The sequence below is a fragment of the Trematomus bernacchii genome, unplaced genomic scaffold (assembly GCF_902827165.1).
Source record: "Trematomus bernacchii unplaced genomic scaffold, fTreBer1.1, whole genome shotgun sequence".
NCBI classification, from domain to species: domain Eukaryota; kingdom Metazoa; phylum Chordata; class Actinopteri; order Perciformes; family Nototheniidae; genus Trematomus; species Trematomus bernacchii.
In genome coordinates, this window is record NW_022987808.1 from 198,155 (window position 1) to 223,604 (window position 25,450).

Sequence of the window (25,450 nt, forward strand, 5' to 3'; positions counted from 1 at the left end):
TATTTATCTACCATGACAGAAATGTAAAGAGCAAAACTTTGAATATATAAACTTTGCTTTGCCCCTAATGAAAAATAAACAATGCGTCTCTTCGTTTGAAGTCACGGTAGAGGTGTTTTTCATTAAACCCAGACTATGATCTTTCCCTCCTATATGTCTTACTGTTTCTTGTAGTTAATATTCTCGAGCGGAAGCAAATTGGTCACAACCTTAATTCTCATGGCCTCGCCTAAAAATAACTATTATATAAGCAAAGAAACGAGGTCTAACACCACATTTACATATTCATTAACAACAAACACGCTTTCTTTTTTGACCAGGAAGCTCATCAGTAAGCAAAGTATTTCCGTCACACCTTGTGTTTTGGGGGGAAAGCATGTGGTGTTTGCTGAATGTTTTTCAAGTTGATTTAAGGACACGTCTGTCTGTGTCTGCCTCGTGACATAATTTACTTTTTACTTTCTGAGAGGATTTTGCCTGCTTGTTATGCATTTAACCATTTTCTCACTCCCTGTCAAATCTTTAATGGACTTCCATTATCGCTGCAGCCATGGTGACCAGGATTGTGGTGCGGCTGGAAAAAGCCTCTATAAACCTCTCTGTTCATGCCACAACATTTAATTTGTCCACCCTCAGTGGAATATGTTCATGAAAAGCATTTTAATATGCGTGTATTACCGCATGTGAAGTGCTATTACTGCCCACCAATATAAATACTGTGGTCAGCATCCCTTTCAAACTCATTTAGCAAAATCCCAAAAAGCTCACTTAAATATTTATGCTTGTGCTAACTCTCTCTTCATTATAATACAAGGACTCAAGTCTGTTAGGTGCCAGGGAGTCTATCTTCCTCTCTTTTTTCCTAATGTGAAGAGACCCTTCATCTGCATCCTCTCCACACACTCTCTATCAAAGGACACCTTGGACAAATTAAATAAGCTTAGAGGAAGTCTCTGATGTAGGGGGGAGGAATCTTATTCTCCACTTCCTCCCATTTTTACTTCTGACCTTTTCAGGGCTTTTTCTTTTTTTGACCATTTTAGTTACCAAGGATACCACGGGCAGCTCTTTTGTGGCTTTTGCATAGCGTCAGACCCATTATATGTCATCATTTTGTGTCTCTGCAAATAGAAAGAAGGACGGTGAGAAGGAGTGGTATCCAACTTGTTTCTGAGTCACTACGTTGTAACATGAAAGGAGAACATGAAGACTGTGCTTTTTACTCCGACTCGTGTTCTCTTACTGACCTTTTATTTTTTTGGGTCATTAAAATCTCAGTGATATTTCAAAACGCAGCTAGGAGCAAGAGAATGCCACAGATACATTTATTCTTTTTTTTGTAGGATTCATCTTTCATCACACACAGGAGATATGAGTCTGTGTCATGTACTTCTGATACAATGTGAGCTTTAAATGTATTTTAACAGCTTTAATACCTCACCTCTGGCTAGCAGAAAACTCTCACAGCTTAAAGGGGTCCTTTTCTTCTCATGTTCAGATCAGTAGTGTCTCTATTTTAAAGAGCCCTCTCCTGCTGATGTTCAGGTTCATATCAGTATGTAGTGTCTCTACTTTAAAGAGTCATTTCCTTCTGATGTTCAGGTGTATATCAGTATGTAGTGTCTCTACTTTAAAGAGTCCTCTCCTGCTGATGTTCAGGTGTATATCAGTATGTAGTGTTTCTACTTTAAAGAGTCCTCTCCTGCTGATGTTCAGGTTCATATCAGTATGGAGTGTCTCTACTTTAAAGAGTCCTCTCCTGCTGATGTTCAGGTGTATATCAGTATGTAGTGTCTCTACTTTAAAGAGTCCTCTCCTGCTGATGTTCAGGTGTATATCAGTATGTAGTGTCTCTACTTTAAAGAGTCCTCTCCTGCTGATGTTCAGGTGTATATCAGTATGTAGTGTCTCTACTTTAAAGAGTCCTCTCCTGCTGATGTTCAGGTGTATATCAGTATGTAGTGTCTCTACTTTAAAGAGTCCTCTCCTGCTGATGTTCAGGTGTATATCAGTATGTAGTGTCTCTACTTTAAAGAGTCCTCTCCTGCTGATGTTCAGGTGTATATCAGTATGTAGTGTCTCTGCTGGGACATGTCTCCATGCTTTAATGTTCAAAAAGCTCTTTATTTTTCTCATACTGTCTGTGCTGCAGCACCTCTGTTCACCCTCTGTCTGAAACCAGAGCCCAGTCTGCTCTGATTGGTCAGCTGGCCGGCTCTGTTGTGATTGGTCAGCCGCTTAGAGATGTCCCGCCCCTTAGCCTATCACGTACAATGTGTTCTAGCGCTAGCCAATAGAAGCGTGAGTGTTGCATAGTGATGTCACTATGCTCCTGAATGTATATATAATGTTTAGAGTTTCTTCAGTAGTAGATTAGTTTATTATAGTGTATTTTATATTTTTATTTTGTGTTATACTCTGTTTTGAAACCATTTCAAATGTTGTACTGGGAGCATGTAATGACACCGGGTGCTTTACATTTAAATAAAACACACATAAATAAATAAAAGTAGTTATTATAATTGTTCCTGCAAAGAACGTATTAATCTATCCATGGTATTTTTATGGCTATGAAGTCAAAAAAAAAAAAATTGAACATTTTGATTAAAATATGAGAAAGGGGGAATAGGCCGACTGTATGTTCTGCTTTACAAGAAGGAATGATTGAAGAAAAAATTGATAAAAGCAGCTTTTCTGCTTACATTAGCAAGGCTGATATTAATGTTTTTCGGGGAAGGAAAGTTAATTGAATGTAATTAGATTTTGCACCGGATGACATACCACGGAACAAAAGATATGGATACGGAAACTGTGTTCCTGTCTGAGCACAGTGTGCACCAAGCAGAATAGACTCTGACAGATTACAGGAATATTCATTATGTGAGCAATTTTACGGCTGTTTATCTCGAGCGGAGAGAGGGTGAAGTTATTAAGCGTCTTTTTCCTGGCAAAGCACATTTAGGTGAACAGTATCGCATTAGTACATTTCAGGGATTAATCTTAACGCAGGCTAATTTGAAAGGTAGATAAACACAATGCCATTATGGCTTGAGCAAGCAATGCTGGGAAAACAAGATAATAATACAGATACAACTGATCCGGTGTAAAAAAAGGTCAATGTTGTGCATGTAATGATAGTTTAGAAGCAGTCAACAAATCATAGGAATTAACAGCAACATTTGATAATATGAACAAAAAAAGGAAGGTCCATATTTCTAGCTACAGTAGTTTGCTGTGATCTAAATGTCACCAAAGCTTTGTGGCTTAAAATCATAAAATAATTCATCTGAGAGTCTACACACCAGATTTTGGGGAGATTAAGCGACACTAAAGTCGTCCATCTGTGCCGGCCAGATCATTGGCTCAGTGTTCACAAACACAACTACAGTATACTGTATGTTGAGCATTAAGCTGCATCACACAGTTTTGAACATAATAAAAAAGTAAATATAGAACACACTATTTTGTTCCCACTGGAGCTACATCCTAACACACAAATACACTCACTGGCACATGTTTCTGCAAACTCATATCTTTATCCATGCTAGCTGCCATGCTAATTTGTCCCAATGAATTTGATGATGCCCTGGCTTTTCTAATTACATTTCCATCAGCCTCATCTGTGTGGGTTTATGTTCTGTGTTGTTTAGGACATACTAGCATGTTAACAGGCCAAACTAAGGTGCAGAAATTGGCTCCATGTTCACATGAACACCCACACAATCCCCCAACACAGGGGCACGGTTCTGAGCTAGCAAGCTAATATTTTTAGCCACGCTTGCTGCGAAGCTCTTGGGATTGCAGTGTTTCTTCCAACACTTTGGTCCAGACAGAAATATCTAAACAACTGTTGGATGGATTGCACATGAGATTTTGCACCAGCATTTAACACTCTGTTGGGCCATTTCCAACAGCCACATCTGTATTTATGTTTAAGGCAATTTTGTACATGCTAGCACGTAAACAGGCTAAACTTAGGTTGTTCACCAACACTACTGTATGTTGAGCATTAAGCTCTACACACACAGAACTTTGCAGCGACATATTGCACAGTAAATATACTACACACTGTTTTGTACCACTGGAGCTACTCCTCTTTGTAGGCTACATCCTCCCAGACACAAACACACCATCCCCCCACACTAAGTTAGCTATGTTTGTGCACGCACTTTAGAACAGACAGTATTATTTGAACAACTGTTGGACGTTTTCGCACAAGCATTCCACAAACTTTGGGCACACTTGTCCAGACAGAAAAATCTAAACAACTGTTGGATAGATTGCCATCACATTTTGCACAAAACATTCAACAAACATTAAGGAATTTCATAACTTTTCCTCTAGCATCAGTTGTAAGTCAACATTCTCACTTCCTATTCAGTGAAATATTTCAAGATGTTCTTCGTGGTTTTGGACGACATTTCTAGCAGACATTCATGGTCCCCAGACAATTTACTGTGGTGACTTGTCCATGACATTTCTCATGACATTTCCATCAGCCTCATCTGTATAGGGTTTATGTATAGCCTAAGGCTATTTAGAACATGTTAACAGGCTAAACATGTTGACATGCTGAAGGTAGCATTTAACGGCTTAGGATTAGGGATGTCCCGATCCGATCACGTGATCGGGGATCGGAGCCGATCACGTGATTTTCACGTGATCGGGGATCGGGAGAAAAAAATCGGGGATCGGAATTTTTTTTTTTTTTTTTTTTTTTTTTATAAAATATTTTTATACATTTTATTTAATGTTACAAAACAAAAATGACCATGTTCACGTCTTAAAGTCATCCTGAGGCCTTAGTTTTGGGTTAAAATTACACAACATCATGTATGTGTTGCTTCTTTTGGGCTTGTTTTCATAGACCTGGTTGCTTATTTCTCTCAAATCTGGCAACAGAGTGGGCGCAGTGTCTAATAGTAGCAGTAAGCTAACAAGAGGCTACGTTCAGCTGGTGACTCGGGAGTCGGGACAGAGAAAATGTCAGGAGTTTGGAAGTATTATAAAATTGAAAGCGAAGGCAGTGTAACAGCCAGATGCAATGTTTGCAAGGCGGAGGTTCCGCGTGGTGGAAAGAACAGAGCTACGTTCAACATGACCAATCTAATACAAACACCACCAACAACAACACGACGAGTACACAGCGGCCACTCAGGTAACGGCACTGAAACAACCGACACTTTCAGAGACTTTTAAAAGGAAAGAGAAACTACCCCAGAACAGCCAAGATAGCTGAATTCATCGCGTTGGATGACCAGCCGTTATCTGTTACCTTTTTTTTCCTCTTAATGCATTGCATAAAGATCGGATCGGGAAAAATCGGTATCGGCAGATTGTCAAAATCAAATGATCGGAATCGGATCGGGAGCAAAAAAAGGTGATCGGGACATCCCTACTTAGGATTGATCACATCCATGGGGGTCAGACATTTATGCAAGCAGTGTTGGCAGCACTCAGACCTTTTACGTTTGAAAAAATGGCTAACTTTAAAACCCATTACACATTAAAGTATTAGCATCAAAATATACCGTATTAAAAGTAAAAGTACTTATTGTGTGTAATTAACCATTTCAGAATCATATATATTAAATTACTGCATTATGATATTTGGTTGATTTATGTGTTAATCAATGGTACATTTGGAACGAATTTTGCTACTACTGCTGGATATCTTAACCTATATTATTACACGGCTTAGTTGAATACTCACTTCTGAATGGTCAATTCCGAATTCATTATAGCCATTATTAGTCGTTCTAGGCTTTCTTATCAACTGGGTTTTAATTTGTGGAGGCTCAGTTTTCTATTTTCTTTTAGATGCTGCAAGTCATTATAGCCATAAGTAGTTTGGGAACTTCTTAATTAGCTTGGGTTTGCCCAGTTGAACTGAAGATGTTCAGCTGTAAAAGATTAAAAACAACCTTTTGAAGAGATTGTTTTTGTCAACTGCTGTTTAATATGAACTTCCTATCTGAACAGTTTTTTCTCCGGATTACATTTGATGTTGCATCGGACTGAATTCTGCTTTTCCCAGTAGGCTGTTACAGTATACTGAGGTTTTCAAAGAGTGCAGCGCTGCCTTTAGTGCAATGACCCAGTTAGTGGTCAGCTATGGGATTCAGTGTTTTGCTAAAGGGCAGTTTGGCAGTGACGGATTGGCATCACTCAATTTTCTGAATCACAGCTGGAATATGAACTCTACTCAGCGCTGGGGGGTTAAATCACCCACTTCTCAGCGTGACTTGGGAACTGTTTCGCCTTTAAAGTCACATTGACCTACGTCCAATGAACGTTTTAATCATACGCTACTCTTGGATAATGAGTTTGTGATTAACTGAGAACTGTATTGGTTGATTCAGAGCAGTGAACATTTATGAAGAGTGATGTTTCAGTGAGAGAAATATGAGGCAATTTATTAATGGCGGCATGTCTATTAGAATTGCTTTTATGAGCTATAGCCTTTTGGCCACATTACAGTACTGTGCTCAAATAGAGACACTTTTACTTGCATGCATCTTTTAAACAATAACACACATGGATGCACAAGACTAGTCACATATATAAAGAAAGTTAACTTCTCTGTTATTGTGTATAGCATGCTTGATTTAATGGAGAGTATAAATATTCAGTTCATGTGCACAGATGAACCGAATGCCCCAGCTGGAGTTGCATAGTTATTTTGCATCAATATGCTTTATTTACCAAGCATATTATCTGCTATCTACCACATGATGTGTGTACGAGCATCTCGGCTTCATTAACATTAAGCCCATTATCTCGTTGCTTGCTTAATGCGTGTTGTTCCTTTAGTTTAATCTTCATGAATAATGGACACCACCTTTGTTATGCTAAGCACAAAGCATGATTTATGCCTAAGTGAAGTCGCTCATCACTTTGCCCTTTTTGTTTTCTTGTTCCCTGAGACTGCAGGGTAGGGTGACTAGGGTGGAAATAAAACAATAGCCTCCTGGGATTGACGTATAAAAGTTAGGTATCCCCTGCTAGTATATCATTTTATATACTATCTCTACAGTATTTTATAAGCCTATATTCCTGCAGTATTTCTGATCTTTTTAAAGAACATTTTAATTATCAAGAATTTTGTATATTGTTTGATTAAATACTATTTTTCATTTTAATTGTATTTTTCATTGTTAACTATTTTCCACTTTTTAAGTATTTGTAATGTTGAGCACACTGGTCCTGTAACAAAATAATTAATTAATATAGTATCTATCTATCTATCAATCTATCTTTCCAAAAACAAGGGTTTTCTTTCCACTATGTTCATTAAACTCCCTCAAAACATCAACAACTGTTTATAATTCCAGATCAAGAGAGTAAAACAGACGCATCAAACTTGGGTAAAATGTATTTTTTTACCCAAAAGAAGGGACATGTTAATAATTTAAAACATCAGCACAACAACCCAAAACAACCCCCTTTCATAACCTCATTTTCAGATGGGAAAACACTCTGGCAGCATATTTTCCTTTTAGTCTCTGATCCATCAATTCCACTACTACTACTACTCAAATATGATGCATAACTGGATCTGGTTCAAGAGCTCACTGATTAGCTGCGTAGGCAAATCTGATTTAAGTGGCTCCCTACAGAGACAACAAATAAACCAACAAGATAAACCAAATAACAGATCATGTGTCAGTGAGGCATGAATATCCGTGCTGTTTAAAAACTTGCAGCTTTTTCAAATATTTTCTCTATCATTAAATTCGAACCAAGTCCCTTGTAAGGTCAAAAGGCCGTCCTTTTTTGTCTCAGTTCTCCAGCTTAAGCCTTCCTCTTCCAGAGTAACGAGGAGCAGTAGTAACAAATGCACTATGAAACATTTAACATTACTTTAAGGCAGAGACAGAGATAACACATGTTTAGTGTAAAAAAGTAGCCATGCTAGCGACATAGCTTGAAGGATTACAACTCTTGTCCAGATTTAAAACATCTCAACAACTATTGCTCAAAAACTAGGTAATGTTAACATGCAAACAAGCTAAACCAAGATCATGCAAATGGCAAACATTATACCTGAACAACAGCATGTTACTTTGTCATTGTGAGCATGTTAGCATGCTAACGTTAGCACTTGTAGGTCTACAAATTTGTATAGTCCTCCCTCAGTCAGTGAAATGTCTCAACACACTTGACTGAACATGTCATGCAGACAAATAAGAATGTGTGTTTTTTAAATGTTTAACATAACACATGCTGATCAGAATATTAGCCATTTTGAGCATGATAGCCTGCTGATGTTAGCATTTAGCTCAAGGGCACTACTGGGTATTCAACCCAGTCTCACGGCATTTCGTGTTATAGTCACGAAATTAATTTAATCTATTGAATCGTGTTCACCAACACGATTTTCGCATTTTTTTCGTGTCACACAGAACGATTTTAAAAGCAATGTATTTCTATTGGTAGTATGTTTCGTGCCTGCACCACGTCTTTTTGTCCGGTCGGGTCTTGGAAGACCAGAAGCTGTGTGGTTCATAAAAACATTTTCTTACTCAATATATTACCCTAAGCCTAACCCTATCCCTTTTATTTTAAATTGTATAATGTCGGAGTTTTTTTGCCGTCCGCGAGGAAAATAGATGGGCCTCAGAGCCTCAAAATACTGAAATCTGTATTTTTTGTCATCTTTTTTTCCTTCTAATTTGTTATTATTTGGTGCAGGCACGAAACATACTACCAATAGAAATACATTGCTTCTAAAATCGTTCTGTGTGACACGAAAAAAATGGCGAAATCGTGTTGGTGAACACGAATCAATAGATTAATTTCGTGACTATAACACGAAATGCCGTGAGACTGTGTTGGGGTATTAATGCAGCATCCAAAGGCAGCTATTTTTGCCGCAGACTCTTCGCCTTGTTCTATTCTTCCTCTTCATCCTGTTTTTTGTTTATCAGATAACATTCAGCATTTCTGCCCCTCGCTGAGTACCAATTTCCTTGAGTCCCTTGACGATGAACAACGGGAGATTACAAAAGGATGGGGAAGGTTAAATAAAGGAAAAGGAAAAATGCATGTGTCCACAACGTTAACATTGTGCACCAGGGTTTAGTTCAACATAACTTACCCTCTAGACTAGAGTGGTAGGCACTTACATGTTATTGATTGTTTGAATTATAGGATCAAATATGATGGTGGATGAGTAATAAATGTCCCGTGGGAGGTGAGGAGGAGAAATGTTTGGTCATGAAATGAAACTGTTTGTTCCATTTGACAACTTCTGACAGTAATAAAGTGGGTAATTTACATTTTCAGTGAAATATAATTAGCGTTCAGTTAGTGTGAGTGATTGACTCGAGCTGTCATGAACCGCCCATGTTTGCTTTTCAGAGATATTTCTGAATTATCAGAGTAAAAAATAGATTTAATTGTTTTAAAGATTTTAGATTCCTTGTCCTCAACAACAACAACAATTGTGCATATGTATATATTTTCACTTTCTTATACTAAGATAGACAGAAGAAGCTTTTCACCCATTGTACTAGACTACTTCCTTCTGCATTTAACAAGAAGCGAGTTGAAATCTGATAAACATGGTATCTTCTGTTAGACTTAAATGCAGCATACCATGATTGACCGTGTGCTGTAGCTGCTATTTGACAACAAGCCAGAGCTAAATATATCTGTGTTTAATGAACCAACGACAAGCTCAAAAAGAATGATAGCTTACAAGTTGAATTTCTCAAGATATCAAGAGATCAGTCACTTAAGTACACTTGCAAAGACCGTAACTCCATGACTCTAGTAACAATATTTAAGAAGAATTGAACAATCTTAAAGTCAAGCAACATAAAGAAAATCCCAGCCATCATTTTATCTCTCCTCCTTTTTGACTTTCTGTGTTCAGACATCCCATTCCCCTTTGAATGAGCTCATTCCCAGACACACCACGCTATCTGACCACACGATCAGTAAAATATGTCTCACAAGTCAAACAGACAGTCAAACAAGACAGAAACTGAGCTGCGGTTGACAGTACCAGCGGCACTTATCAATGATTAACTTGCGAATTGCCTTCCTCCCAGCATTTTGAAATAATGGTGCTCTGAATTTTTTTTTATTGACAGCAGTTTGCTCTGGAAGAAGTGCTTATTTACAGGAAGTTGGATGTGGTAAATTCAAATATAGTTTCCGCTATAAGGGGACAGTGGTTTGTTTTGTATGAAACAGATAGTGACAATAAAGGTGTCTCTTGAGGGTTTCTGAAAGTGAGCCGGGCCTTTTTCGTAATAGCCAAACGCTTTTACTGCAACTTCCTTGTCAATCTGTGATGTCATGTATGCCCAAAAAAGACTTTCCCATTGACTTACATTGGGAATGAGACGTCTGTAAATTAGCCCATATTTATTTAACTTAATCAACTATGCAGTACGAACACTTTATAAAGCCCTTATTTAAATCACAAGGGTCTAAAAGTTGTACAATGCGCTAAAAGTTATTTTCTCTCGATTGATTTGAGTGAGTAGAGATCGCCCAATATGCTGTGGACTGGAGGATTAAGGAAATGTTGGCTTTATGCACCACTGAGCAACTTTCATAGGATTGAATAGATTTCCGCCTCCAACGCTGTATCCAGTTCTCTTCATACATCCATGCTCTAAACTCTCTTAAAATATAACACTCTCTGGGAACTGGTTGTGATCACAAGACTTCACTGTAAGTCTAAAAAACACCAACAAATTCAGCCTTCCTCTACAAGCATGAAGTGCTTTTAATCTGATCCCACGAGCCAAGCAGCGAGGTCCAATCCTCCACATTTCATCGAGGTGGCCGACAAGTGAGAAGTGGAAAGTGCCTGAGAGAGTGGAGCTCAGGCGTCACATCGTATTACCTGAGGAACCGTCAGCTAGGTCAACTCATCTGTGTCTGCTTCTCTTTCCCCGGCTGCACTAACTGTCTCTCTTGGGACAAACCTCGCAAAAAAATATTGTCAGTCGTTGAGGATGGGTCATCGTGTGAGCTGTGTGTGAACTCGGCTCATCATTTACACACCAGTTGGCAGAAAGCATGTGAAGGCTGCGGGTAATCCTGCTGTCATCTAAAGGCTGCCGCTACAGGCTGATTTCCTCCCTCAGATCCCTGGCAGAAGCTTACGGGTGTGATCACACCTACACTGTAAAAGTTTACTTTCCTGCAGTTATGTGATATTTCTCTCGACCTACATCCCATCGGGTTTCCACAAGTTCACGAATAGTTAAACCAGGATATATTCGGTTGGCAACTTTTGCTACTCTAAGCTCTTCTATCTCTTTGGCACTAGATGTCTACATAAAAAGGGCTACCATCTCTTACCCCTGTTGTGAATAAATCATTCATCATTCACTATTGAATTATTGAACATACAACATATGACTCTCAGTGAAGGTAAAAACAGACGGTAGCCAAAAGGGATACTAACTTTGTGTGGGCTTTGCTGAAAGTGCATGCTGGGTTATCTTTTGAAACTGCTGTCTCTTATATTCACTTCCCTCCACTCAGACTGGACTCTTCTGCTGTCTTTTTGCATGGGTCAATGCCGTCGTGTGTGAAGTTCAATCTACTCTCTTGAATCTCCACTTAAAGAGGCTGGAGGTGTTGAATGGTTACTCATCCATAAGCATGGCCTTCACAGCCATAAATCCACATTTGCACACACAATACAAAATCAATACCACAGAAGAGAATTGTACAGATCTTTTGACGAGACCAAAGCCACAGAACAGGTAACCTTTTCGCCAAGTTTATCAATAGCTTGCTGTTATTCTGGGGGGAAAAGGTTACTAAAGTACGTTTTAAAAGTGACTTTAATGCAGATTTATCCGGCATATTGCAAGGAGGAAACGAGGCAATAGGTCGGACATTTAGATCTTGAATTCATGTCGGATTATTTTGTTTGTTTACTTTATTCATTAAAGTGAAATATTATTCAAACAGTTGAAAAGTAATTTCCCCTTCCATTTGGATCATAATGGATTTTTAAATAGGGTTGGGTGCAAAGCAGATGCAGATGATATAAATGTGTCAGGGAACAGAGATGTTATCCCATATGGTTTACCCCATGATATCTATCTGTTTAATATTTCTGGGTGTATTAGGGACTGGTGGGAACTGATGCGAATCAATGAGCAGGGATTGATTTATTTCATTTGATTGTTATACGAAGTACTTTGATTTGGCATTCAAGATTTTAAAAAACATTTATACAGAAAAGTCTCTTTAATATTTTTCTAATTTCTCAGTTTATTTTCCACATTGATTTGATTTATTCCCCTAAATGAGACTGTGGTATTGAATTACATCTTGTGTATATCAGTATGTAGTGTCTCTACTTTAAGGAGTCCTCTCCTGCTGATGTTCAGGTGTATATCAGTATGTAGTGTCTCTACTTTAAAGAGTCCTCTCCTGCTGATGTTCAGGTGTATATCAGTATGTGTCTCTACTTTAAAGAGTCCTCTCCTGCTGATGTTCAGGTGTATATCAGTATGTAGTGTCTCTACTTTAAAGAGTCCTCTCCTGCTGATGTTCAGGTGTATATCAGTATGTAGTGTCTCTACTTTAAAGAGTCCTCTCCTGCTGATGTTCAGGTGTATATCAGTATGTAGTGTTTCTACTTTAAAGAGTCCTCTCCTGCTGCATGATGTTCAGGTGTATATCAGTATGTAGTGTCTCTACTTTAAAGAGTCCTCTCCTGCTGATGTTCAGGTGTATATCAGTATGTAGTGCCTCTACATTAAAGAGTCCTCTCCTGCTGATGTTCAGGTGTATATCAGTATGTAGTGTCTCTACATGTCTCCATGCTTTAATGTTCAAAAAGCTCTTTTCTCATACTGCCTGTGCTGCAGCACCTCTTTTCACCCTCTGTCTGAAACCAGAGCCCAGTCTGCTCTGATTGGTTAGCTGGCCGGCTCTGTTGTGATTGGTCAACCGCTTAGAGATGTCCCGCCTCTTAGCCTATCACGTACAATGTGTTGGAGCGCTAATGCATAACATTAACACCAACATCATATGAACCTTTGGACTTATATTTGGATATTCAAAACTGTTCATATTTGTATATATGCAAACACATTCACCTGTTGTTGATATTTGATTATATACTGTTACTTGTTAAGGAATAATTCTTCTAACCTTTTACTCTGACATGTGTTATCTCCTTTAACCTGTTAAGCCCCGAGCCTGTTTTTCAGGTTTCAGGCTCGAAAATGACATGCCCAAAACAAATGACTACAACTTCACTTCTAAAAGGGTTATATGAATAATTTCTTTTATCAAAGCAAGGTTACCTCTGTGAGTTGGATGTAGAAGTGTCAGAATCAATATAGATTTTTCTCAGTCAGAGTCAATTCAGATGGAACATAGTAAAAAAAGGTAAATTCTTACCTCCGCCTACAAAAAACCCATTACTTATAGTGAAAACCACCCTTGGATGATGGGTTAGTAGACTAAAAGCTTTAGGAATCCAAACTATAACATATAATAAGTACCCTGTATCAAGATTGAGGCAAAACCAGTTAAATTTGACCTTTTTAGAGAGGTTTAGCAAAAAAAAGTTCCAGGCGGAATAGGCTTTCGGCACATTTGGGTATATCTGGTTCCATCAGTGCCATTTGACCTTTTTCAGGTACCAGACTATAAAAATGATGTGTTACATTGAATTATCACCATAGGTATTCATTCCATTCAAAGAAAAAAAATTAATAAAAAATTTAAAAATTTAAAAAAAACCTTTTTTTTTTTTTTTTATTTGTGAAAAAAAAAAAGACCCGCCGAGGGGGGCTTTGGGGCTTAACAGGTTTTAAGGAAAGGCCTTGGTGCCATATGTGTTGTTGTCACCAGTGTGTGACCGGTCAACTTGACTGGCACGAAGGGTAATTGTGGGAACACTGAGGCACTTCTTTATCGGTGTTTGTGGGCTCTAGGATGTGAAATCCTTGAGGCCATGAGTGTCGGACACAAATTCAGTGTTTAGTCTACTCCTTCAGAGATGTTGATTTCTCTCTGTGAACCAGTTAAAAGGTCTAGCATAGAGAGACGTTCTTCAGAATTGACGTGGCAACTCTACCGTGTGGTCAGAACCTCTGACTCTTTGATTTGTGATGTGAATCCTCCGGCCGAATACTCTGAATAAACCCATCAGTGTTTGACATCAAAGCTCCAACTCTCACCGTGTCTCCTTCCTGAGTCGGTGACTCCATGCATTACTACACAGAAGTTTCCTCCACAAATTGGCGTTGTCGGCAGGATACCAACAGATCTTCAGAGACTGGTAAGTGTGATTTCAAATCTACATTTGGACATTGCCTTACCAGAATCTGTGATTGACGGTATCCTAAAATTATCTGTGAAGCTGAGCGGCTGTGTTTCATTTTGGTTAATGAACATTTGGGGCTATTAACCCCAGGGGATCATCCAGGGACGCTGACCTGGCTGATTTCCTCTGTGTGTGCTGCTCGGGACATGTGTGCCGTACAGGCAGTAGCAGAGATGTTTTGCTGCTCGGGGCATGTGTGCCGTACAGGCAGTCACAGAGATGTTTAAAAATACCTTAATGAGGGCATCTGTAAAGTGGAACTTCTGTGTGAAAGCAAAATAGGGATTTGTAGTGAACAAATCGCCGAAATTCTGGGGGTTTCAGCGGCCAATACTAGCAGTTAACATAAGCAGCCAGAGATATTACCCCTATCGCCTCTAAAAAAAACACGGCTCCAGCTGCGGCTCCGGGTGTGTGTGTCCTCTTGTGTGTGCTGCTCGGGACATGTGTGCCGCACAGGCAGCCGTTTTGCTGCTCGGGGCATGTGTTCCGCACAGGCAGTCGCAGGGATCCAAAATACCTCCCCGTATCTGCATGGGCTGGTGAAGTGAACTCAGAGGGAGAAAATCACAGCTTTTGTCTATAGCTTTAACTCACACCACCGCCGTCTCTATTAAAAACGAGACGGTTTAAAAGCACTCTCGTGGCTTGTGGCCGTTTACGATTAGCTGGCAGGTGCGAGGTGCGTGCATTACCTGATGCGACACAGATGACTCCATGCATTACTACACAGAAGTTTCCTCCACATTACTTACATTCTTTATTTTATATTCTTATTTGTACTTGTGTGAACTCTTACCTGATTCTGATAAATCTTCATATGTTTTAGATTATATTGCCCTACAATTTCTATTTGCCCCAGGACCCCAAAGGGTTTGATTTGGCGCTGATTAGATTTGTGTTAAAGTGGATACTGAATGTCAGAGAGTGTGTATTCCACCAGGATGACAGCAGTTTCTCTGAGACTATGAAAGCCTGTCAGGTCCCTGCAGGATCATAAACTCATTGGTCCCTCACACCAGGGACCACTCATCCAGCGCCACATTGTCCATATTGACATATACATATAAGAAGCCCTCTGCAAATCTGAAAGAGCTCAGAGAGAAAATCAATATCCCTCTGCACCATATGCCTCAGGGGAAAAAATAACCCCAAAACCTGTTCAATCCTGAGCCTCATCTGCAGCCCTCCCTACTGTACAGTTTAAAATGTAAAATGCATGTCCTTGGGAATCTTTAAATGACAGTGAGAGAGCCCTAATTACAGCTAACCATGTGTCTAATTGGCAATTCCCATCCTAATGAATTATCTCTATGACTCCCGTTGTGAATCATATACCAAACAAGCACTGAATCTTAATTAAAATGAGTCTGTTTTCATGGAGATTACAGAACAGTCTATGTGGGGATGAAACTATTCCAAAACTAAAGTCAACATTATTTGAAATTCTCAGTCTATAAGCAGTTGTGGAAAGTAACTAAGTACATTTACTCAAGTACAGTACTTAAGTTCAATTGTTAGGTACTTGCTTACTTGAGTATTTCCATTTTAAAGTACTTTGTACTTCTACTCCACTGCAGTTCAGAGGTAAATGGTGTACTTTTAGTTACTTTAGATTTGGATGAATGATGTGAAATATAATCAAGTGTTAAATCAGACTTTAGTTCCACCTGGAGTAAATTCACAAGCTACCCTGCAGTATACAAAGTCATTCAAACTAGCTGCACCTTTACCAGCTTTGAGAACACTTTCATGATCAATCATTATAAAACATATCATATATATTATTCTGAAATGGACCAATCTGCACAATGACTACTTTTACTGTCGCTACTTTAACTATATTTTGATGAGAATACTTTTCTACTTTTACTTGAGGAACATTTTGAATGCAGGACTTTTACTGTAACAGAGTATTCCTATACTCTGGTACTTCTACTTTTACTCAAGTACAAGTTCTGAGTACTTCTACTTTTACTCAAGTACAAGATCTGAGTACTTCTACTTTTACTAAAGTACAAGATCTGAGTACTTCTACTTTTACTCAAGTACAAGATCTGAGTACTTCTACTTTTACTCAAGTACAAGATCTGAGTACTTCTACTTTTACTCCAGTACAAGATCTGAGTACTTCTACTTTTACTCCAGTACAATATCTGAGTACTTCTAATTTTACTCAAGTACAAGATCTGAGTACTTCTACTTTTACTCAATTACATTATCTGAGTACTTCTACTTTTACTCAAGATCTGAGTACTTCTACTTTTACTCAAGTACAAGATCTGAGTACTTCTACTTTTACTCAATTACATTATCTGAGTACTTCTACTTATACTCAAGATCTGAGTACTTATACTCAAGATCTGAGTACTTCTACTTTTACTCAATTACATTATCTGAGTACTTCTACTTATACTCAAGATCTGAGTACTTCTACTTATACTCAAGATCTGAGTACTTCTACTTATACTCAAGATCTGAGTACTTCTACTTATACTCAAGATCTGAGTACTTCTCCCCCTCTGTCTAGAAGCAGTAAGAGACAGTAAAGTTAATGCAGAATCATTTGGTTTAGTGGGTGATCGCTCTTTTGATTTGATTTAAACACCTACTCTGTCTTTTCAGTCACGCTCGCTCACAGGTGGGTGCGTTTGACCTGTCTGAGTATTTGAGCAAATCTCTTTACTCATCACAGACAATTGCCATGACTCCACACTCCCACTACCTCTCCTCCACCGGAATAAACAGGCTGGTTTAACACATTGATGTTATTCATTATTTTAGATATTTTAAAATGTAGATCTAGGTGTAGCAGATTGTGAAGGGATTGTCAAACAGGTCAAAACTCCAGCGATACCAGTGTATGGAACAGCACTGGTTACACTTTTCATTAGAGGATAATGTTAACTCATCAAATTGAACAGGTAAAATGTAAGTTGGTCTATTCAACAATAGGCCAACTACTTCTTGGTTATCACATTACTTTTAACAAACCATCCATCCATCTTCTCCCGCTTATCCGTGGTCGGGTCGTGGAGGTAGCAGTTCCAGCAGAGAGCCCCAAACGTTCCTTTCCCTGGCCACATCAACCAGCTCTGACTGGGGGATCCCAAGGCGCTCCCAGGCCAGCGAAGAGATATAATCCCTCCACCTGGTCCTAGGTCTACCCCTCGGTCTCCTCCCAGCTGGACGTGCCTGGAACACCTCCCTATGGAGGCGCCCAGGTGGCATCCTTACTAGGTGCCCGAACCACCTCAACTGGCTCCTTTCGACGCGAAGGAGGAGCGGTTCAACTCCGAGTCCCTCCCGGATGACTGAAACCTTATCCCTAAGGGAGACGCCCGCCACCCTGCGGAGAAAACCCATCTCGGCCGCTTGTATCCGCGATGTCGTTCTTTCGGTCATGACCCATCCTTCATGACCATAGGTGAGGTTAGGAACGAAAATGGCCCATTAGACAGAGAGCTTTGCCTTCTGGCTCAACAAACCATTCAACCATTATTAATGTTTTAACTTATATAATACCTTTCACTATTTTAACTATTATTACTGTTCCTATTAGCTATCTTTCAATAGCTCATGACTTTTCTTTTGGCTAACTGTCTTAACTGTTTATAAGCTGTTGTTTTAGCTAGGCTATGTATATTGTATATAAATATATATGTATATATAACGATAGCCTACTTCTAGCCATAGACAGTAGTATGCTTCTAGCTTTCTTTTTTAACCATATATTCCTTAAGTTACTAGTTTTTTTTTACTTTACTTCAAATATTGTTGCATTACTTTTAACAATTTAAAAATGTTTCCAATACTTTTAGCTTATCATTTTCTATTGATATTACTTTTTTAGCTAATTATTTCAACCATTAAGTCATTACGTTTAGCCCCCGGTTTAAACTTCTATTCTTGGTTGCTAAATGGTTTCTACACACTCTCACGGCCTGTCCACACGGCGGCGTGCGTTGTCGCTTGCCGGCGGGGGGGGGGGCTGAAACTCGACCAACAACCAATCACATGAATCTCCCGCCCCGGACACACAAGCACGCGGTTTGATTGGCTAGAGCTTGTACTGGCATATGATTCGATTGGCTGACGCTTCCGCCGAAGCTTCAAAAGTTGAACATTGCTCAACTTTCGTCGCGAGCAACGTGAGCAAATCTACGCTTCGCTCCCACAATGCAGTTTGGCGAAACGTGACGTCACCCCATTCAAAGTGAATGGGCAGAAGCGTTGAAGCTTCAACGCACGCCTCCGCGTGGATGGGCCGTTATAAAACTCCAACATGTCGTTTTCAGGTGTGTTACAGTTGACATAATGTTAATATGAGGATATAATTTAAATTCTCTTTTCCCTTGTGTTTGTGAATTTGGCCTGCGTTGTCTGAGGAAAAACTAGATATAAGATATATAAAACTTTAAAATAAGATTGACCAATTGTGTTTGTTAGCCTTCCTTGGAGTGGATATAATCTCTACATAATTGTTTTCCCTTGTGTTTGTGAATTTGGCCTGAGTGGTCTACAGAAAAGCTTTAATATAAGACTTAGTTGTTTAGCCTTCCTTGGGGAGTTGCCACAGACGTAAATCTATCCATCCATTGTCAATAACATGACCTCTGTGACCTCTGTGACCTAACCCTTTGTCCAACCAGCTCAAAACACATTCTCAATTACACTTCATCACACAATGATACCCGGAATCCACTTCCTCCCATAATATCATTATCTTCCTCAGGAACACTTAACTCTCTCGTGCTCCACAGTGCTTCAACATTCATATAAATAATGCACTGAGGGAACAACACCTGATTGGCAAGATGGAGGATTAATCAGATCATCAATACTCCAATGAGCCCCCTATCTTCATTATGGTTACTGAGGTAGAACAATGATCAATTGACTCTTAATTCAGTTCATATTATAGTGGGAGCACTGGAAATGTCTCATGTGTCAAAAGCAATCAGAATGAGCTCTGGCATTATAAACCCAGCCGCTTTTAATCAAACTATTCATATCTTACACTGCACTGTAACTCTTATTCATGTATTTTACACCTGTGTTATTCTATATTAGCTTGTTTTTATGTATATTTGTTTATCAATTGCACCAATCTGTCTACATTCAAATCTCAAATCAAAACTCACCTCGTCAGAACTGCTTTTAATCTCTTATTATCGTTGTGTTTTATATATTTTAAGTGTGTTGTTTTTATGAATTTTAGCATGTAAAGTGTCTTTGATTACCATGAGAAGCGCTCCATACATAAAATGTGTTCTTATTATTATATTTTAAATGCAAAGACAATATATTTTATTGTGTTTGCTGTTAAATGACTGTTTTTAAATGCCGTTTTATAATCTGATTCTGCTGAACTAATTCTTAAGGCCCTTGACGGTTTTTATTTTTTGTAAAGCGCTTTGAATTGCCTTGTGTTGAAAGATGCTGTCTAAATAAACTTGTCTCGCCTTGAGATAGTGAAAGTGGATCTTGATGAATGAAGGGATGAGTGTTTACTTTTCCCATTTTGAATAAGGAATGTAATGCCACTGTTGGGAAATGGGGAACTAACTTGAATTAATCATTTAGGGACAATGAGCAAAACACCAGGCTGGAAAAACTCATATTCATACTCAAAATACTTCAAAATCTGCTCAAACATTGTAAGTCAACCTTTTGAGAGACTTTATGAATCACCTGACCATAACAACATCATCTCTGACCCCAACCATGTTGTAGGAGTCAAAATGATTGTTTTGCCATTGATTATTATTTCTATTATTATCTTCACACTACATAAACAGAAAATATATATTGCCAAAAACTAGAAATCTTGCCAAGTATATTTGTCTAATATCTAGTCAGAATATGTCTTTACACCTGATATAAGACACAATCATAAGTAACACTGCAGTGAGATATCGGGTCTTGTTTTTAGACAATGCATCATCTTGTTAAGTCAAAACATCTTATTTTGAGTTGCATCTCAGATGAAACACATATTTTTTAACTAAGATCAGAAAACAGAACACTTTTGAGCATTTGTGGCTTATTTTGTAACACAACATTTCCTGAATCTGGTCAAATATAGTTCAAAATGAGTTCTCCCAGCTAATTACAAGATCTGATTTATCTAAATATCCCTTCTTATTTCAATAAATCTTACCAAGCTAATTTTCACTTGTTCTATTGGCAGAGTTTTGTACTTATTTCAAGTGAAAACAGCTTGTTTTCATTATTGTTTCACTTGTTTTTGGAGCAGCTTTTTTTCCAGTGCATTTCTGTTTGCACCTCGTTTAATTCTTATTGGTTATCACTTCCGGCAATTGTCACGTGAGTGTGGTTTATTGGTATTTAGCTCACCGGTTGCCGGATGCCGGTTTTGGGTGTATGACAAAGAGGAGAGGGTGAATTGCTCCGGAGTTAGATATTGTTTGTTTTTGTGTCGTTATTACAACACCATGAACTCTAATTGACTACGGTAGGGGTGTCAAAACTACGGCGCGGCGGCCAAATGCGGCCCGCGGGACATTTTGAATCGGCCCTCAGCAAATAAAAAAAGTATAATGGAATACGGCCCACGAATGAAACTTGAGCTTTTCTTGTATTGTACTTCTTAAATATATCTGTACACATATATTACACAGTAGTGTTCATGTGTTAATAAGCCCAATTTACAATAAATTCAGTCAATTCAATTTGAAAATATGTTCTAACAAATCTAAGTCGATAAGAAAAAAGCCCAATAACTTATATACATAACAACCTTGAAATATACCCTTCATATTTCCTCTTATGATAATCAATCTGGGGCTCCTGTTGTGCTGAGGGGTGAGCTGCTAACAAATTAAATGAAACTCTCTGGGGCTGTTGTATCAAGCATAATTGACCTACATTTGATTGATTTTGCTAACTTATAACGCATCACAGCGAAGAGCAAGTTTTAGCCTCTCAGCGGCATTACTCATGGGGAGTTTTTGCTGCTACACATGTCCTGAACAGTGAATATGAATTGTTACCATCTAACCGGAGATACAGGGTCCCACGATTTAATAAAGTGAGACTGAAGCTCTCCTTTGTGTACCAGTCGATCCTACACTCTTATGCTGCGTTCACACCGGACGCGATGCGATTTTTGGGGGCGGCGCGATTACATGTAAAGTCAATGCAGAGACGCGGACAGACGCAAGTGGAGGCGATTGAAGGGGGCCGCGTCAAATTCATGTGACACATTCTCGCGAAAGCCAATCAGCATTGGGATTCCCTCTGACGTCCCTCTGACGTCCTGCTGTTGATCAGTTGTAAAGATGGAAGAGATGATCGTTGTGGTTGTGAGTGGGTTCCCGGAGATTTACGATACAATGTCGTATATCTACCGGGACCGCAACAAAAAGGAGCTGGCTTGGAGGAGAATAAGAACCCAGACATGACGGCGTTTGTTGCTACGTTTGTAGGACTTCCACAGAAGGTACAAAGCAGCAATAGTTGTTATGTCCTCCATAGTCAAGGACAGAAATAACCAAAACGATCTTGCATGGAAGTGTAAACGACCTCAACTGTCCGTCAACGGCGCGGCGCGTCATTGGTATGTCTGTTTTGAATGACGCAATAAAACAAACTGCAAGCCGCGGTGAAACTTGAGCGATTGGAGCGATGCGAATATTTGCATCGCGTCCGGTATGAACGCAGCATTAGATCCAAAGTCAAATGTACATTAGAGTGTCTGGAACAAGTCGTTTTTTAAGTGATTGTTAAATGTTAGTTTTTCCTTGTATCGTGTCTTTATATTTCTCCTTGTTCGATGTTGCAAATGGAGCTGCTGTGATACAAGAGAAATGTCAGACTTGATCTGAAAATGATATATCATTGTATATTTAGTGAGAATGCACAACAGTATTTGTTAACTTCACCTAACAGCACTGTGAGTGAATGGTTAAGGGGGCGAGATAATGACGGAGAGCAGGTGCGATGTGTGTGTAAAATGAAGGACGAAGGTGAATTATGTTTCAAAGTCAGAGCAGCCGTAATGTCCATGGGCAAGATCAAGCGTAATTACAAGAAACACAGCTCATCGTCCGGTCAGGGAAATGAATTAAACATGATTTGAATTAATCACAGTCTGCGTATTCACTGATGGAGCTGTGTCCTCTTTGTGGAAGCAACAACATCTAGGCATCTTTATTTGGAGGTTGTTCATATCTGCATTCTTTAATACATCCCTTTTTTTGGTTGTTTTTTATGTCTATCTCTTTGTTGTATGAATGTCTTTGAGGTCATGTTGGATCTTATCGTTGTCAGTTATCGTCTTTATGTTCATTTTGTGTCTCTTTTGCATCTCATTATGGTCAGTTTGCATCTATCTGAAGTCGTGTTGTGTCCCTGTGTTCAGCTTCTATCACTTTGTAGTGGTTTTGCAGAGGTCATTTACCATCTCGGTTTTTCCTGAATCACAGTCTGCGTATTCATTTTCTGTTAATGGAGCTGTGTCCTCTTTGTGGAAGCAACAACATAGGCATCTAGATGTGGATGTTGTTCATGTCTGCAATCTTTTGTGGTTTTAACCGCACAGAGGAATAGTGGATCATATGGAGTGATGTATTTAAATATCATTCCCTGGCATAAAAACAAATGTATTACTGTGTTTGGCACTTGAACTGTTTCTGCTCCTACTTAGAGCAGCTTATAATACAGCTTTAATCTCAGGGTGCACGACATGTGCAATGGTGGTTCCAGATCAATTCTTCTGCAGGTGGCCATGCAGTTATTGATGAGAAATGGGGAACATTTAATGCTGGACAGGAGCTCAAAAACCGTGTTAAAAATGTTAACTTTTCAGTAAAGTCATAGCGCACAATAAAACCTAAAATACCATTATTGTTTTCTGACTTTGTAACGATTTTAGTTTCGTTACTTACCTTATCTTTGACCTAAATGCAGTTTGGGATAATAAATACTTTACTTATGCAGCCAAAGGTTGTTTTTATTGTATTTCTTAATATTTGTTGGTATTTGTTTTTAGAAACAGAATTTGTTTGAGTAATTTAGATTCAATTTATCTAAATACATTACTAAAAAAAAAAGAACAGGTTATAGCACAGTATCAGTTGCTATGGTTTCAGAGTGTCCTCCTGACTCTTTTATGGTGTTTTATTGTATTGGTTATTTGTATTTTTACTGTCTTTTGGTTATATTTCACGTTTTGACTTTTATACTTTTCTGTAATTTTAATTATCTTTTACATTGTCATTAATGTTGTTTTTTGTGATATTGGACTATATAAATAAACGTTGATTTTATTTCATTTGACAATTCAATTCACTTTTGGAGGGGGGCCACAGGGGGGTCCAAGCACAGAGTTACCCCCCTAGAACCGCCCATGCTTCATGCGTAATGTTGTTACCAGTGCAAATTGACAGGCTTTCTCTAGTTGCTATAACTTTGCCAACTTACCTATCGACGCTGATCACACACAGGGTCATGATGGAGGCAGTGCAGCACATTACATCCATGGCGATGAAGATGTTGCAGAACACCTCTCCAAAAAGCCACTTCCCCCCGGTGAGGTCTGTCACTATCACAAAGGGCATCACAGCGATGGCCACGGACAGGTCGGCCACTGCCAGAGACACCAGAAGGTAGTTTGAAGGTTGCCTCAGCTTCTTCACCACGCACACCGCGATCACCACCAGCGTGTTGCCCATAACGGTGACCGCTGTGATGATGGCCAGCATCACCCCGATGATGATCTTCTCCGGACGCCCGAAATCCTGCAGCTGTTCCCCGCAAGACTCGTTCCACATGGCCGTGGGACCAACGATGGTGAAGGCGTCGTACAGAAGCTGCAGAGAGCCATTGATAACTTCGGAAATATCCTCCTTCTTGGTAAAAGTGAGCTCAATTCCCGAAGTATTGAACATCACGACGACGTTATCCCGCATGGGTAGCAAGGGACGCCTCGCAAGTGCACTCCAATTACGCGCATATTTGGATGAGTGGAACCTGGTGTCTGTCCAGCGGTGTTAGACGGAGGCTGTTGCAGCAGCTCCTCCACATCACAGTTGCCAACAACTCACTGAGACGTCTTGGCTGTTTAAGAATGAGCTACATGGAAATCCAAAACTATATAATATTAAAAAAAAGTTACACCATCAAATCATAGCTGCTCCCGATGTGCTTGTTTCCCGAGCTCAGTAACCGGACAAATGAGGAGTATTTGGGGAGTTGCGCTGTGCAAACCGCACCTATCCATGTGACGCATCACTGAGGCGCACAGCCCACCGACTGGAGAGGAAGCATGAAGGACACGGCAGAGGTTTCAAAGTGGATTTAAGGGAGCTCCAAGCGTGCAAAAGCATGAATAATTTCATGTTTTTGTTTTACATTCTGGCACAGGGTTTAGTCTCCAAACTCACCACCTGACAACTCAATTTAGAATATAGTCATCTTACAAAAAAGTTACATGATGTTTATTTTTTCTGTGCAATACCACTATATATATTCTCCTCCTTTTTGGACACATACAGTAAATGTTACATGTGACAGATGTGTGTTTGAAAACCCTTTAAGCCTTTTTTGGAGAAACACAAATAGTGCAGCAAAGTTTGGTTTTAAAAAAAGAAATCCCAGATTATAAGGGAGCTCCAAGCGAGCAAAAGCATTAATAATGTAATGTGTTTTTTTACATTTGGGCACAGGATTCCCTCTCACCCCCTGACAACAATATTCACTCATCGTAGAAAAGCAGTTACACGATGGGTTTGTCTTCTGTGAAGTGGTATCATTTTAACGTTTTCTATTTCTATTACCACAAATATCTCACACAATATACCACTCTCACATCTCATACTCCTTTTTGGACACATACAGTAAATGTTACATGTGACAGATGTTTGTTTGAAAACCCTTTAACCATTGTGTTGTGTTCGAAAGCTGTTACCGTTCATGGTGTTCGCGGGTCAATTTTGAGCCATGATTTATCTCAGTCCAAAACACTCCAAAATAATGACTATAATCCAATATTGTTTTAACTACATCATAACTAACTTATTATGCATTCATAACCGTACAATCCTGTTGTAATTTCATGTTATGGCCCAAAACACATTACACCACATATTGCACACGTGCATG

General features: G+C 39.1%; 1 protein-coding gene across 1 annotated transcript in view; it reads right to left on the minus strand.

Annotated features, from left to right (window-relative positions):
* The window catches only part of htr7c (5-hydroxytryptamine (serotonin) receptor 7c), a 45,722-nt gene extending 21,410 nt beyond the window's left edge, over positions 1-24,312 (minus strand). The window contains exon 1 of the mRNA XM_034150890.1: positions 23,771-24,312. Coding sequence (XP_034006781.1) covers positions 23,771-24,258 — 488 coding nt within the window. The 5' untranslated portion in view covers positions 24,259-24,312. The remainder of the gene's footprint in view (positions 1-23,770) is intronic.
* Between the last annotated feature and the right edge of the window lie 1,138 nt (positions 24,313-25,450).